General features: G+C 41.4%; 1 protein-coding gene across 2 annotated transcripts in view; it reads left to right on the top strand.

The window, feature by feature from the left end:
• NPHP4 (nephrocystin 4) overlaps positions 1–17,730 on the top strand; it is a 570,758-nt gene that overhangs the window by 523,428 nt on the left and 29,600 nt on the right. For both annotated transcript variants that reach the window (XM_077458285.1, XM_077458284.1), the window contains exon 27: positions 16,411–16,582. In XM_077458285.1, coding sequence (XP_077314411.1) covers positions 16,411–16,582 — 172 coding nt within the window. The remainder of the gene's footprint in view (positions 1–16,410; positions 16,583–17,730) is intronic.

Below are 17,730 nucleotides of genomic sequence, written 5' to 3'. Positions count from 1 at the left end.
CATTCTTCTCACTGATCACCAATGTAAGGAGCATTCTTCTCACTGATCACCAATGTAAGGAACATTCTTCTCACTGATCACCAATGTAAGGAACATTCTTCCCACTGATCACCAATGTAAGGAACATTCTTCTCACTGATCACCAATGTAAGGAACATTCTTCCCACTGATCACCAATGTAAGGAACATTCTTCTCACTGATCACCAATGTAAGGAGCATTCTTCTCACTGATCACCAATGTAAGGAACATTCTTCCCACTGATCACCAATGTAAGGAACATTCTTCTCACTGATCACCAATGTAAGGAACATTCTTCTCACTGATCACCAATGTAAGGAACATTCTTCTCACTGATCAGCAATGTAAGGAGCATTCTTCCCACTGATCCCCAATGTAAGGAGCATTCTTCTCACTGATCACCAATGTAAGGAACATTCTTCCCACTGATCACCAATGTAAGGAACATTCTTCCCACTGATCACCAATGTAAGGAACATTCTTCTCACTGATCACCAATGTAAGGAACATTCTTCCCACTGATCACCAATGTAAGGAACATTCTTCCCACTGATCACCAATGTAAGGAACATTCTTCCCACTGATCACCAATGTAAGGAACATTCTTCTCACTGATCACCAATGTAAGGAACATTCTTCTCACTGATCACCAATGTAAGGAACATTCTTCTCACTGATCACCAATGTAAGGGACATTCTTCTCACTGATCACCAATGTAAGGAACATTCTTCCCACTGATCACCAATGTAAGGAACATTCTTCTCACTGATCACCAATGTAAGGAACATTCTTCTCACTGATCACCAATGTAAGGAACATTCTTCCCACTGATCACCAATGTAAGGAACATTCTTCTCACTGATCACCAATGTAAGGAACATTCTTCTCACTGATCACCAATGTAAGGGACATTCTTCTCACTGATCACCAATGTAAGGAACATTCTTCTCACTGATCACCAATGTAAGGAGCATTCTTCTCACTGATCACCAATGTAAGGAACATTCTTCCCACTGATCACCAATGTAAGGAACATTCTTCTCACTGATCACCAATGTAAGGAACATTCTTCCCACTGATCACCAATGTAAGGAACATTCTTCCCACTGATCACCAATGTAAGGAACATTCTTCCCACTGATCACCAATGTAAGGAACATTCTTCTCACTGATCACCAATGTAAGGAACATTCTTCTCACTGATCACCAATGTAAGGAACATTCTTCTCACTGATCACCAATGTAAGGGACATTCTTCTCACTGATCACCAATGTAAGGAACATTCTTCCCACTGATCACCAATGTAAGGAACATTCTTCTCACTGATCACCAATGTAAGGAACATTCTTCTCACTGATCACCAATGTAAGGAACATTCTTCCCACTGATCACCAATGTAAGGAACATTCTTCTCACTGATCACCAATGTAAGGAACATTCTTCTCACTGATCACCAATGTAAGGGACATTCTTCTCACTGATCACCAATGTAAGGAACATTCTTCTCACTGATCACCAATGTAAGGAACATTCTTCTCACTGATCACCAATGTAAGGAACATTCTTCTCACTGATCACCAATGTAAGGAACATTCTTCTCACTGATCACCAATGTAAGGAACATTCTTCCCACTGATCACCAATGTAAGGAACATTCTTCTCACTGATCACCAATGTAAGGAACATTCTTCTCACTGATCACCAATGTAAGGAACATTCTTCTCACTGATCACCAATGTAAGGAACATTCTTCCCACTGATCACCAATGTAAGGGACATTCTTCTCACTGATCACCAATGTAAGGAACATTCTTCTCACTGATCACCAATGTAAGGGACATTCTTCTCACTGATCCCCAATGTAAGGAACATTCTTCTCACTGATCACCAATGTAAGGAACATTCTTCCCACTGATCACCAATGTAAGGAACATTCTTCCCACTGATCACCAATGTAAGGAACATTCGTCTCACTGATCACCAATGTAAGGAACATTCTTCCCACTGATCACCAATGTAAGGAACATTCTTCCCACTGATCACCAATGTAAGGAACATTCTTCTCACTGATCACCAATGTAAGGAACATTCTTCTCACTGATCACCAATGTAAGGAACATTCTTCTCACTGATCACCAATGTAAGGAACATTCTTCTCACTGATCACCAATGTAAGGGACATTCTTCTCACTGATCACCAATGTAAGGAACATTCTTCCCACTGATCACCAATGTAAGGAACATTCTTCTCACTGATCACCAATGTAAGGAACATTCTTCTCACTGATCACCAATGTAAGGAACATTCTTCCCACTGATCACCAATGTAAGGTAATTCTTCTCACTGATCACCAATGTAAGGAACATTCTTCCCACTGATCCCCAATGTAAGGAACATTCTTCTCACTGATCCCCAATGTAAGGAACATTCTTCCCACTGATCACCAATGTAAGGAACATTCTTCTCACTGATCACCAATGTAAGGAGCATTCTTCTCACTGATCACCAATGTAAGGAACATTCTTCTCACTGATCACCAATGTAAGGAACATTCTTCTCACTGATCACCAATGTAAGGAACATTCTTCTCACTGATCACCAATGTAAGGAACATTCTTCTCACTGATCACCAATGTAAGGAGCATTCTTCTCACTGATCACCAATGTAAGGAACATTCTTCTCACTGATCACCAATGTAAGGAACATTCTTCCCACTGATCACCAATGTAAGGAACATTCTTCTCACTGATCACCAATGTAAGGAACATTCTTCCCACTGATCACCAATGTAAGGAACATTCTTCTCACTGATCACCAATGTAAGGAACATTCTTCCCACTGATCACCAATGTAAGGAACATTCTTCTCACTGATCACCAATGTAAGGAACATTCTTCCCACTGATCACCAATGTAAGGAACATTCTTCTCACTGATCACCAATGTAAGGAACATTCTTCTCACTGATCACCAATGTAAGGAACATTCTTCTCACTGATCACCAATGTAAGGAACATTCTTCCCACTGATCCCCAATGTAAGGACCATTCTTCTCACTGATCACCAATGTAAGGAACATTCTTCTCACTGATCACCAATGTAAGGGACATTCTTCTCACTGATCACCAATGTAAGGAACATTCTTCTCAGTGATCACCAATGTAAGGAACATTCTTCCCACTGATCCCCAATGTAAGGAACATTCTTGTCACTGATCACCAATGTAAGGAACATTCTTCCCACTGATCCCCAATGTAAGGAACATTCTTCTCACTGATCACCAATGTAAGGGACATTCTTCTCACTGATCACCAATGTAAGGAACATTCTTCTCAGTGATCACCAATGTAAGGAACATTCTTCCCACTGATCCCCAATGTAAGGAACATTCTTGTCACTGATCACCAATGTAAGGAACATTCTTCCCACTGATCCCCAATGTAAGGAACATTCTTCTCACTGATCACCAATGTAAGGAACATTCTTCCCACTGATCACCAATGTAAGGAACATTCTTCTCACTGATCACCAATGTAAGGAACATTCTTCTCACTGATCACCAATGTAAGGAACATTCTTCTCACCGATCACCAATGTAAGGAACATTCTTCCCACTGATCACCAATGTAAGGGACATTCTTCTCACCGATCACCAATGTAAGGAACATTCTTCCCATTGATCACCAATGTAAGGAACATTCTTCTCACTGATCACCAATGTAAGGAACATTCTTCCCACTGATCGCCAATGTAAGGAACATTCTTCCAACTGATCACCAATGTAAGGAACATTCTTCTCACTGATCACCAATGTAAGGAACATTCTTCTCACCGATCACCAATGTAAGGAACATTCTTCCCACTGATCACCAATGTAAGGGACATTCTTCTCACCGATCACCAATGTAAGGAACATTCTTCCCATTGATCACCAATGTAAGGAACATTCTTCTCACTGATCACCAATGTAAGGAACATTCTTCCCACTGATCGCCAATGTAAGGAACATTCTTCCAACTGATCACCAATGTAAGGAACATTCTTCTCACCGATCACCAATGTAAGGAACATTCTTCTCACTGATCACCAATGTAAGGAACATTCTTCCCACTGATCACCAATGTAAGGAACATTCTTCTCACTGATCACCAATGTAAGGAACATTCTTCTCACTGATCACCAATGTAAGGAGCATTCTTCTCACTGATCACCAATGTAAGGAACATTCTTCCCACTGATCCCCAATGTAAGGAACATTCTTCTCACTGATCACCAATGTAAGGGACATTCTTGTCACTGATCACCAATGTAAGGGACATTCTTCTCACTGATCACCAATGTAAGGAACATTCTTCTCACTGATCACCAATGTAAGGAACATTCTTCTCACTGATCCCCAATGTAAGGAACATTCTTCTCACTGATCAGCAATGTAAGGAGCATTCTTCCCACTGATACCCAATGTAAGGAGCATTCTTCTCACTGATCACCAATGTAAGGAACATTCTTCCCACTGATCACCAATGTAAGGAACATTCTTCCCACTGATCACCAATGTAAGGAACATTCTTCTCACTGATCACCAATGTAAGGAACATTCTTCCCACTGATCACCAATGTAAGGAACATTCTTCCCACTGATCACCAATGTAAGGAACATTCTTCCCACTGATCACCAATGTAAGGAACATTCTTCTCACTGATCACCAATGTAAGGAACATTCTTCTCACTGATCACCAATGTAAGGAACATTCTTCTCACTGATCACCAATGTAAGGAACATTCTTCTCACTGATCACCAATGTAAGGGACATTCTTCTCACTGATCACCAATGTAAGGAACATTCTTCCCACTGATCACCAATGTAAGGAACATTCTTCTCACTGATCACCAATGTAAGGAACATTCTTCTCACTGATCACCAATGTAAGGAACATTCTTCCCACTGATCACCAATGTAAGGGACATTCTTCTCACTGATCACCAATGTAAGGAACATTCTTCTCACTGATCACCAATGTAAGGAGCATTCTTCTCACTGATCACCAATGTAAGGAACATTCTTCCCACTGATCACCAATGTAAGGAACATTCTTCTCACTGATCACCAATGTAAGGAACATTCTTCTCACTGATCACCAATGTAAGGAACATTCTTCTCACTGATCAGCAATGTAAGGAGCATTCTTCCCACTGATCCCCAATGTAAGGAGCATTCTTCTCACTGATCACCAATGTAAGGAACATTCTTCCCACTGATCACCAATGTAAGGAACATTCTTCCCACTGATCACCAATGTAAGGAACATTCTTCTCACTGATCACCAATGTAAGGAACATTCTTCCCACTGATCACCAATGTAAGGAACATTCTTCCCACTGATCACCAATGTAAGGAACATTCTTCCCACTGATCACCAATGTAAGGAACATTCTTCTCACTGATCACCAATGTAAGGAACATTCTTCTCACTGATCACCAATGTAAGGAACATTCTTCTCACTGATCACCAATGTAAGGGACATTCTTCTCACTGATCACCAATGTAAGGAACATTCTTCCCACTGATCACCAATGTAAGGAACATTCTTCTCACTGATCACCAATGTAAGGAACATTCTTCTCACTGATCACCAATGTAAGGAACATTCTTCCCACTGATCACCAATGTAAGGAACATTCTTCTCACTGATCACCAATGTAAGGAACATTCTTCTCACTGATCACCAATGTAAGGGACATTCTTCTCACTGATCACCAATGTAAGGAACATTCTTCTCACTGATCACCAATGTAAGGAGCATTCTTCTCACTGATCACCAATGTAAGGAACATTCTTCCCACTGATCACCAATGTAAGGAACATTCTTCTCACTGATCACCAATGTAAGGAACATTCTTCCCACTGATCACCAATGTAAGGAACATTCTTCCCACTGATCACCAATGTAAGGAACATTCTTCCCACTGATCACCAATGTAAGGAACATTCTTCTCACTGATCACCAATGTAAGGAACATTCTTCTCACTGATCACCAATGTAAGGAACATTCTTCTCACTGATCACCAATGTAAGGGACATTCTTCTCACTGATCACCAATGTAAGGAACATTCTTCCCACTGATCACCAATGTAAGGAACATTCTTCTCACTGATCACCAATGTAAGGAACATTCTTCCCACTGATCACCAATGTAAGGAACATTCTTCTCACTGATCACCAATGTAAGGAACATTCTTCTCACTGATCACCAATGTAAGGGACATTCTTCTCACTGATCACCAATGTAAGGAACATTCTTCTCACTGATCACCAATGTAAGGAACATTCTTCTCACTGATCACCAATGTAAGGAACATTCTTCTCACTGATCACCAATGTAAGGAACATTCTTCTCACTGATCACCAATGTAAGGAACATTCTTCCCACTGATCACCAATGTAAGGAACATTCTTCTCACTGATCACCAATGTAAGGAACATTCTTCTCACTGATCACCAATGTAAGGAACATTCTTCTCACTGATCACCAATGTAAGGAACATTCTTCCCACTGATCACCAATGTAAGGGACATTCTTCTCACTGATCACCAATGTAAGGAACATTCTTCTCACTGATCACCAATGTAAGGGACATTCTTCTCACTGATCCCCAATGTAAGGAACATTCTTCTCACTGATCACCAATGTAAGGAACATTCTTCCCACTGATCACCAATGTAAGGAACATTCTTCCCACTGATCACCAATGTAAGGAACATTCGTCTCACTGATCACCAATGTAAGGAACATTCTTCCCACTGATCACCAATGTAAGGAACATTCTTCCCACTGATCACCAATGTAAGGAACATTCTTCTCACTGATCACCAATGTAAGGAACATTCTTCTCACTGATCACCAATGTAAGGAACATTCTTCTCACTGATCACCAATGTAAGGAACATTCTTCTCACTGATCACCAATGTAAGGGACATTCTTCTCACTGATCACCAATGTAAGGAACATTCTTCCCACTGATCACCAATGTAAGGGACATTCTTCCCACTGATCACCAATGTAAGGAACATTCTTCTCACTGATCACCAATGTAAGGAACATTCTTCCCACTGATCACCAATGTAAGGAACATTCTTCTCACTGATCACCAATGTAAGGGACATTCTTCTCACTGATCACCAATGTAAGGGACATTCTTCTCACTGATCACCAATGTAAGGAACATTCTTCTCACTGATCACCAATGTAAGGAGCATTCTTCTCACTGATCACCAATGTAAGGAACATTCTTCCCACTGATCACCAATGTAAGGAACATTCTTCTCACTGATCACCAATGTAAGGAACATTCTTCCCACTGATCACCAATGTAAGGAACATTCTTCCCACTGATCACCAATGTAAGGAACATTCTTCCCACTGATCACCAATGTAAGGAACATTCTTCCCACTGATCACCAATGTAAGGAACATTCTTCTCACTGATCACCAATGTAAGGAACATTCTTCTCACTGATCACCAATGTAAGGGACATTCTTCTCACTGATCACCAATGTAAGGAACATTCTTCCCACTGATCACCAATGTAAGGAACATTCTTCTCACTGATCACCAATGTAAGGAACATTCTTCTCACTGATCACCAATGTAAGGGACATTCTTCTCACTGATCACCAATGTAAGGAACATTCTTCTCACTGATCACCAATGTAAGGAACATTCTTCTCACTGATCACCAATGTAAGGAACATTCTTCTCACTGATCACCAATGTAAGGAACATTCTTCTCACTGATCACCAATGTAAGGAACATTCTTCCCACTGATCACCAATGTAAGGAACATTCTTCTCACTGATCACCAATGTAAGGAACATTCTTCTCACTGATCACCAATGTAAGGAACATTCTTCTCACTGATCACCAATGTAAGGAACATTCTTCCCACTGATCACCAATGTAAGGGACATTCTTCTCACTGATCACCAATGTAAGGAACATTCTTCTCACTGATCACCAATGTAAGGGACATTCTTCTCACTGATCCCCAATGTAAGGAACATTCTTCTCACTGATCACCAATGTAAGGAACATTCTTCCCACTGATCACCAATGTAAGGAACATTCTTCCCACTGATCACCAATGTAAGGAACATTCGTCTCACTGATCACCAATGTAAGGAACATTCTTCCCACTGATCACCAATGTAAGGAACATTCTTCCCACTGATCACCAATGTAAGGAACATTCTTCTCACTGATCACCAATGTAAGGAACATTCTTCTCACTGATCACCAATGTAAGGAACATTCTTCTCACTGATCACCAATGTAAGGAACATTCTTCTCACTGATCACCAATGTAAGGGACATTCTTCTCACTGATCACCAATGTAAGGAACATTCTTCCCACTGATCACCAATGTAAGGAACATTCTTCCCACTGATCACCAATGTAAGGAACATTCTTCTCACTGATCACCAATGTAAGGAACATTCTTCCCACTGATCACCAATGTAAGGAACATTCTTCTCACTGATCACCAATGTAAGGAACATTCTTCTCACTGATCACCAATGTAAGGGACATTCTTCTCACTGATCACCAATGTAAGGAACATTCTTCTCACTGATCACCAATGTAAGGAGCATTCTTCTCACTGATCACCAATGTAAGGAACATTCTTCCCACTGATCACCAATGTAAGGAACATTCTTCTCACTGATCACCAATGTAAGGAACATTCTTCCCACTGATCACCAATGTAAGGAACATTCTTCCCACTGATCACCAATGTAAGGAACATTCTTCCCACTGATCACCAATGTAAGGAACATTCTTCCCACTGATCACCAATGTAAGGAACATTCTTCTCACTGATCACCAATGTAAGGAACATTCTTCTCACTGATCACCAATGTAAGGGACATTCTTCTCACTGATCACCAATGTAAGGAACATTCTTCCCACTGATCACCAATGTAAGGAACATTCTTCTCACTGATCACCAATGTAAGGAACATTCTTCTCACTGATCACCAATGTAAGGAACATTCTTCTCACTGATCACCAATGTAAGGAACATTCTTCCCACTGATCACCAATGTAAGGTAATTCTTCTCACTGATCACCAATGTAAGGAACATTCTTCTCACTGATCACCAATGTAAGGAACATTCTTCCCACTGATCACCAATGTAAGGAACATTCTTCTCACTGATCACCAATGTAAGGAACATTCTTCTCACTGATCACCAATGTAAGGAACATTCTTCTCACTGATCACCAATGTAAGGAACATTCTTCTCACTGATCACCAATGTAAGGAACATTCTTCTCACTGATCACCAATGTAAGGAACATTCTTCTCACTGAGCCCCTATGGACTAATCTTAGAAGGGGTTACCCAATGCCTGAAAATTATTATAAGGGTTCCTCTGGGGTAGGAAGATGGACAAAGACTGGCTTAGGACATTTCCACAACATATGAATGAGATCTGCATTATCATGGTGGCTGTTTAGGTTGTCTCTACGACAGTTAATTATTCTTTATTTTATAATATTTTTTTTGTAATTTTTAGCTTTTAACTAAGTAAATTCTCAACATTTTCCTGTTTAAAGTTTTTCTTTCTGGGTTTTAAAGAAGTCCCAATCTTTAGAATGTTAATCTAGTCTTTACCATGGTCCCCCCCCCCCCCCCCCCCCACGCTCGGCGTTGGACGTTGCGGTTGTGCGGCTCTCCTGGGTGATCTATAGTCAAGCAGTCGTATATTTCTGTGACCGTTACATTTTTTTCAGCTTCCAAATGAATTTATTGATATTTGCGGCCTGCCTCTGTGTTTTCTCAGTGCACGGCATATTTATTTTCTTTATTGTCTGCATCCAATTTCCATTAAATAAGAATATCTTGGGTGAAGTCTGAGAAAAGTAATGGGCTGTCTTCCCCTTTCATTGTATCGTGTTTTACGGCGCCGCAAATTCAGCCCCAAACAAGTTTATAAAAGAGCTAGTAAAAACGTCAGTGCCAAGTATCTTGTTTTATGGCAGGCTCGGCGTTTGGTACGAAGATAAACAGCCGGCATTACATGGTTAATTGTTTAATTTTGTTAGCGCTCAGATATCATATACCAATCGGCTGATATATCCCCCGAAAATTTATAGAGCCAAGGTGAGTCTAAGCAAGCGCCAACATAACTATAAACAGGTTTTCCTCTTGTAAACCAGGGGTCTCCAAACTTTGCTTGCCTTCTTCTGGCCCTTAGAACGCTATTCCACCCACTGACACCAACAATTGGGCATCATTCTTGTTGCCGACACCAAAAATGGGGCACTATTCCTCCAACTGACACCATCAAAAGGGCACAATTCTTTCCATTGACACCGACGCTGGGGCATTAGTCCTCCCACTGACACCAAAGATTGGACGTTGTTTACTCCCGCTGGACACCTGGACATTTTCTACTCCCAACGGCCATGGTCCGGCCCCCCCTTAAGTCTGAAGGACAATAAACTGGCCCCTTGTTTAGAAAGTTTGGAGGCCCCTGTTGTAGACTCATCCAGTCCCATCTTCAGCTTCTTGAATATTAAGAAAGTATAATATCCAGTAAGAGGTCTGTAACACTATTCGCTGTAACTGGGAAACTCCTCCCAATGTTTGCCTTTTTCTCCTGCATCATGGTAGGCGGGCAACTCTAACACAGCAAGCTCTCCTCTGCTTTCATTTGGACGTTTTCCAGCAATGACATCCAACTGATGATGTAGACTGCGTGTGTCAAACACAAGGCACAGGGGCCAAATCCGGCCCCGCCAAGCCATTTCATGTGGCCCTCGCACCTCTCCTGCAGCTGCGACATCCCTCTAGTCTGTGCCCAAACTTTGTCGGCAGCAGAGAGAAGGACAGAACTCCTCATACAGATCCTGTGCTTCTCTGTGCAGCTGCTGAGAAAGGTCATCTATGCCACCCCCCTCATCTCGATATTCGGCTGTAAAGAGAAGGACAGAACTCCTCCTACAGATCCTGTGCTTCTCTGTGCAGCTGCTGAGAGGCTCATCTATGCCACCCCCCTCGTCTCGACATTCGGTAGCAGGGAGAAGGACAGAACTCCTGCTACAGATCCTGCACTTCTCTGTGCAGCTGCTGAGAGGCTCATCTATGCCACCCCCCTTATCTCGATATTCGGCTGTAGAGAGAAGGACAGAACTCCTCCTACAGATCCTGCGCTTCTCTGTGTAGCCGCTGAGAGGCTCATCTATGCCACCCCCCTTGTCTCGACATTTGGCAGCAGAGAGAAGGACAGAACTCCTGCTACAGATCTTGTGCTTCTCTGTGCAGCTGCTGAGAGGCTCATCTATGCCACCCCCCTTATCTCGATATTCGGCTGTAGAGAGAAGGACAGAACTCCTCCTACAGATCCTGCACTTCTCTGTGCAGCTGCTGAGAGGCTCATCTATGCCACCCCCCTCGTCTCGACATTCAGCAGCAGAGAGAAGGACAGAGCTCCTCCTACAGATCCTGCGGCTCTCTATGCAGCTGCAGCACCCCCTCCTCTCCATCTCCTCTGGTCTCAGTATTCGGCAGCTGACCCTCCTGCAGCAGCTGAGAGGCTCATCTCTGCCGCCTCTGTGCCTCAGCTCATCTTATAGTGTTTTATTGCTTTAAAATTAATCAAAGTGCATTTTTTCTGAAATAAAAAATGTGTTTGAAAAACCGCTGCACAAATAGAGCGTGACATAAAAAATTGCAACAATTACCATTTTATTCTCTAGAGTCTCTTCTAAAAAAAAAATAACTATATATATATAATGTTTGGGGGGTTTCTAAGTAATTTTCTAGCAAAGAATACCAATTTTTTTTTTAAGTGGCGAGAGGTAATGCATGTATTAGGGGTCCTCTCTGTAGGGCCAAGTGCTCATCCACTGAATACATGTATATAGTATATAGCAGTGGGGTGAGGGCTCTGCGGTAAGCTTGTAGGCATTAGAGGGCTGTAGCTTATCTAACCCAGACAGGATTTGATTGGATAAGCGACTGTCACTTTACTTTCTCTGTCATTCATTTTCTATCAGGTAGGTACAGTTTACTCTCATTTACCACTAAAACAAAGTCCCCATCACTCGGCCCTGCCGGCCAGCAAAAAATAAACACCTAATAAAACCTTTTTCAATTTCTTTACTACATAGAAGTCTCAGTTGATTTACATTCTAATTAATTTAAATAGAAGATTCTTATCACTCAAGCTGCCTCTACAGTTCTGGTCCTACTCTAATGTATGGGAGTAGCAGCATTGTGACATCATCAGTGATATATGGGAGTAGCAGCATTGTGACATCATCAATGATATATGGTGTAGCTGCATTGTGACATCATCAGTGATATATGGTAGTAGCAGCATTGTGACATCATCAGTGATATATGGTGTAGCAGCATTGTGACATCATCAATGATATATGGTAGTAGCAGCATTGTGACATCATCAGTGATATATGGTAGTAGCAGCATTGTGACATCATCAGTGATATATGGTGTAGCAGCATTGTGACATCATCAATGATATATGGGATTAGCAGCATTGTGACATCACCAATGATATATGGTAGTAGCTGCATTGTGACATCATCAGTGATATGTGGTGTAGCAGCATTGTGACATCATCAATGATATATGGGATTAGCAGCATTGTGACATCATCAATGATATATGGTAGTAGCAGCATTGTGACATCATCAGTGACATATGGTAGTAGCAGCATTGTGACATCATCAGTGATATATGGTGTAGCAGCATTGTGACATCATCAATGATATATGGGATTAGCAGCATTGTGACATCACCAATGATATATGGTAGTAGCTGCATTGTGACATCATCAGTGATATGTGGTGTAGCAGCATTGTGACATCATCAATGATATATGGGATTAGCAGCATTGTGACATCATCAATGATATATGGTAGTAGCAGCATTGTGACATCATCAATGATATAAGGGAGTAGCAGCATTGTGACATCATCAGTGATATGTGGTAGTAGCAGCATTGTGACATCATCAATGATATATGGGATTAGCAGCATTGTAACATCACCAATGATATATGGTAGTAGCAGCATTGTGACATCATCAGTGATATGTGGTAGTAGCAGCATTGTGACATCATCAATGATATATGGGATTAGCAGCATTGTAACATCACCAATGATATATGGTAGTAGCAGCATTGTGACATCATCAGTGATATGTGGGAGTAGCAGCATTGTGACATCATCGATGATATATGGGAGTAGCAGCATTGTGACATCATCAGTGATATATGGGAGTAGCGGCATTGTGACATCATCAATTAAATATGGTAGTAGCTGCATTGTGACATCAGCAATGAGATATGGGAGTATCAGCATTGTGACATCATCAGTGATATGTGGTGTAGCAGCATTGTGACATCATCAATGATATATGGGATTATCAGCATTGTGACATCATCAATGATATATGGTGGTAGCAGCATTGTGACATCATCAATGATATATGGGAGTAGCAGCATTGTGACATCATCAGTGATAAATGGGAGTAGCCGCATTGTGACATCATCAGTGATATGTGGTAGTAGCAGCATTGTGACATCATCAATGATATATGGAAGTAGTATCATTGTGACATCATCAATGATATTTGGTAGTGGCAGCATTGTGACATCATCAATGATATATGGGAGTATCAGCATTGTGACATCATCAGTGATATGTGGTGTAGCAGCATTGTGACATCATCAATGATAAATGGGATTGGCAGCATTGTGACATCATCAATGATAAATGGTAGTGGCGGCATTGTGACATCATCAATGATATATGGGAGTAGCAGCATTGTGACATCATCAGTGATATGTGGTGTAGCAGCATTGTGACATCATCAATGATATATGGGAGTAGCAGCATTGTGACATCATCAATGATATATGGGAGTAGCAGCATTGTGACATCATCAGTGATATATGGGAGTGGCGGCATTGTGACATCATCAGTGATATGTGGTAGTAGCAGCATTGTGACATCATCAATGATACATGGGAGTAGCATCATTGTGACATCATCAATGATATATGGTAGTGGCAGCATTGTGACATCATCAATGATAAATGGGAGTATCAGCATTGTGACATCATCAGTGATATGTGGTGTAGCAGCATTGTGACATCATCAATGATAAATGGGATTGGCAGCATTGTGACATCATCAATGATAAATGGTAGTAGCAGCATTGTGACATCATCAATGATATATGGGAGTAGCAGCATTGTGACATCATCAGTGATATATGGGATAAACGGCATTGTGACATCATCAGTGGTATATGGGAAAAGCAGCATTGTGACATCAATGATATTTGGGAGTAGCAGCATTGTGACATCATCAATGATATATGGGTGTAGCTGCATTGTGACATCATCAGTGATATATGGGAGTAGCAGCATTGTGACATCATCAGTGATATGTGGTAGTAGCTGCATTGTGACATCAGCAATGATATATGGGAGTATCAGCATTGTGACATCATCAATGATAAATGGGAGTAGCAGCATTGTGACATCATCAATGATTTATGGGAGTATCTGCATTGTGACATCATCAATGATTTATGGGATTAGCAGCATTGTGACATCATCAATGATATATGGTAGTAGCAGCATTGTGACATCATCAATGATATATGGGAGTAGCAGCATTGTGACATCATCAGTGATATATGGGATAAGCAGCATTGTGACATCATCAGTGATATAAGGTAGTAGCTGCATTGTGACATCATCAATGAAATATGGGAGTATCAGCACTGTGACATCATCAATGATATATGGGAGTATCAGCATTGTGACATCATCAATGATTTATGGGATTAGCAGCATTGTGACATCATCAATGAAATATGGTAGTAGCAGCATTGTGACATCATCAATGATATATGGGAGTAGCAGCATTGTGACATCAACAGTGATAAATGGGATAAGCAGCATTGTGACATCATCAGTGATATATGGGAAAAGCAGCATTGTGACATCAATGATATTTGGGAGTAGCAGCATTGTGACATCATCAATGAAATATGGGAGTAGCAGCATTGTGACATCATCAGTGATATCTGGGAGTAGCAGCATTGTGACATCATCAGTGATATGTGGTAGTAGCAGCATTGTGACATCATTAATGATATATGGGAGTAGCATCATTGTGACATCATCAATGATATATGGTAGTAGCTGCATTGTGACATCATCAATGATATCTGGGAGTATCAGCACTGTGACATCATCAATGATTTATGGGATTAGCAGCATTGTGACATCATCAATGAAATATGGTAGTAGCAGCATTGTGACATCATCAATGATATATGGGAGTAGCAGCATTGTGACATCAACAGTGATAAATGGGATAAGCAGCATTGTGACATCATCAGTGATATATGGGAAAAGCAGCATTGTGACATCAATGATATTTGGGAGTAGCAGCATTGTGACATCATCAATGATATTTGGGAGTAGCAGCATTGTGACATCATCAGTGATATTTGGGAGTAGCAGCATTGTGACATCATCAGTGATATGTGGTAGTAGCAGCATTGTGACATCATCAATGATATATGGGAGTAGCATCATTGTGACATCATCAATGAAATATGGTAGTAGCTGCATTGTGACATCATCAATGATATCTGGGAGTATCAGCACTGTGACATCATCAGTGATATGTGGTGTAGCAGCATTGTGACATCACCAATGAAATATGGGAGTAGCAGCATTGTGACATCATCAATGATATATGGTAGTAGCAGCATTGTGACATCATCAATGATATATGGGAGAGGCAGCATTGTGACATCATCAGTGATATATGGGAAAAGCAGCATTGTGACATCAATGATATTTGGGAGTAGCAGCATTGTGACATCATCAATGATATATGGGAGTAGCAGCATTGTGACATCATCAGTGATATATGGGAGTAGCAGCATTGTGACATCATCAGTGATATGTGGTAGTAGCAGCATTGTGACATCATCAATGATATATGGGAGTAGCATCATTGTGACATCATCAATGATAAATGGTAGTAGCAGCATTGTGACATCATCAATGATAAATGGGTGTATCAGCATTGTGACATCATCAATGATTTATGGGATTAGCAGCATTGTGACATCATCAATGATATATGGTAGTAGCTGCATTGTGACATCATCAATGATATATGGGAGTAGCAGCATTGTGACATCATCAATGATATATGGGAGTAGCAGCATTGTGACATCATCAGTGATATATGGGAGTAGCAGCATTGTGACATCATCAATGATATATGCGATTAATTCATGTTATCTCACACAGGGACCGATGGCTGGGGGCACCAATCCAGATCTGGCAGATCTACGTCCATTCCCTGAAGAGGGTGGACCTCAGCTGTGTAACCGGTCAGCTCACGCAAATGTCTCTGGTCCTTCGAGGGACGCAAGTGGTGCGTAAAGTCAGAGCGTACACGTCCCACCCGCATGAACTGAAGGTCAGTCATTTCTACTTTACTCCAATTATACATTACATTAAAAAGGGACATCGGGCCTGTCTGCGAATGCCTGTAACTTCTTCACCTAACTGTCCCACTTACTACATTTCCTATTGTTCTATCCCAGGGGCCTCCAGACCTATGAAACTAAGGCCAGTTTACTGTTCTTCAGGTGTTAGGAGGGTCATACTGTGGCCAGTGGGAGTAGAAATTGTCCCATGTTTCGTATTATTGGGGGGAATAGTGCCCCATCATTGGTGTCAGTGGGAGGAATAGTGCCTCATCATTGGTGTCAGTGGGAGGAATAGTGCCCCATCATTGGTATCAGTGGGAGGAATAGTGCCCCATCATTGGTGTCAGTGGGAGGAATAGTGCCCCATCATTGGTGTCAGTGGGAGGAATAGTGCCCCATCATTGGTGTCAGTGGGAGGAATAGTGCCCCATCATTGGTGTCAGTGGGAGGAATGGTTCCCCATCATTGGTGTCAGTGGGAGGAATAGTGCCCCATCATTGGTATCAGTGGGAGGAATAGTGCCCCATCATTGGTGTCAGTGGGAAGAATAGTGCCCCATCATTGGTGTCAGTGGGAGGAATAGTGCCCCATCATTGGTGTCAGTGGGAGGAAGAGTGCCCCATCATTGGTGTCAGTGGGAGGAATAGTGCCCCATCATTGGTATCAGTGGGAGGAATAGTGCCCCATCATTGGTATCAGTGGGAGGAATAGTGCCCCATCATTGGTGTCAGTGGGAGGAATAGTGCCCCATCATTGGTATCAGTGGGAGGAATAGTGCCCCATCATTGGTGTCAGTGGGAGGAATAGTGCCCCATCATTGGTATCAGTGGGAGGAATAGTGCCCCATCATTGGTATCAGTGGGAGGAATAGTGCCCCATCATAGAGAGAATAAAATGATAGTTTCCCTTTGGGGTCTTCAGGCAGCAACAAGAAGCAGAAATAAATTTGTAAAAAATATATTTGTTTTATTAGTTCAAGGGCTTAATCGCCATCATAAATTTAAAATACGGACTCTGGTATATGCTATTACAGCATATCAGTGGATAAAATATATATGCAGATAAAATAGTGCCCCATCATTGGTGTCAGTGGGAGGAATAGTGCCCCATCATTGGTATCAGTGGGAGGAATAGT

The sequence above is a fragment of the Lithobates pipiens genome, unplaced genomic scaffold, assembly GCF_037356315.1.
Source record: "Lithobates pipiens isolate NorthernLeopardFrog02 unplaced genomic scaffold, aLitPip1_a1.2 Scaffold_27, whole genome shotgun sequence".
NCBI lineage: Eukaryota > Metazoa > Chordata > Amphibia > Anura > Ranidae > Lithobates > Lithobates pipiens.
The sequence above is the reverse complement of the archived record's forward strand: the minus strand, read 5'-3'. Positions and strand labels throughout refer to the sequence as shown.